General features: G+C 63.1%; 1 protein-coding gene across 1 annotated transcript in view; it reads right to left on the bottom strand.

The window, feature by feature from the left end:
• Positions 1-146: 146 nt before the first annotated feature.
• The window catches only part of LOC104539198 (cathelicidin-3-like), an 856-nt gene continuing 587 nt past the window's right edge, over positions 147-415 (bottom strand). The window contains 3 exon segments of the mRNA XM_010182668.1: positions 147-181; positions 184-223; positions 318-401. Coding sequence (XP_010180970.1) covers positions 147-181; positions 184-223; positions 318-401 — 159 coding nt within the window.

The following is a 415-nucleotide window of genomic DNA, read 5'->3' on the forward strand; positions in this document are numbered from 1 at the left end:
CCCCCACCCTGTCCCCCATGTCCCCAAAGTGATGACGGCAACAGGAAAAGGGACAGCGGTGCGGGGTAGGAGCTTTATTTGGGGATGGGAGGAGGTGACAAGGGGGGGGTCCCCAAGGTGGTGGCCCCTCGAGGAGAGGGGGGGTCTCATTTCCTCTTGATGGCCTTGTACAGGTTGATATGGCCACCGGCACCAGTGGCCAGAAGCGCTTGACCTTGACGGGCTGTGAGGACAGGAGGTGTCACCGGAATGGGGGGGGACACTGGGGACACTCCCCCTGAGTCCCCTCCCATTCCAGGACCCCTCCAAAAACTCACGTCCATGTTGGAGTCCACGCAGGTGACATCGAGGACGGGGCGGCTGCCAGGCAGGGGCACGGGCGCAGAGCACTCCTTGATGAGCTGGGGGGTGACAT

This window comes from Mesitornis unicolor, unplaced genomic scaffold (assembly GCF_000695765.1).
Source record: "Mesitornis unicolor isolate BGI_N332 unplaced genomic scaffold, ASM69576v1 scaffold1704, whole genome shotgun sequence".
Lineage (NCBI taxonomy): Eukaryota > Metazoa > Chordata > Aves > Mesitornithiformes > Mesitornithidae > Mesitornis > Mesitornis unicolor.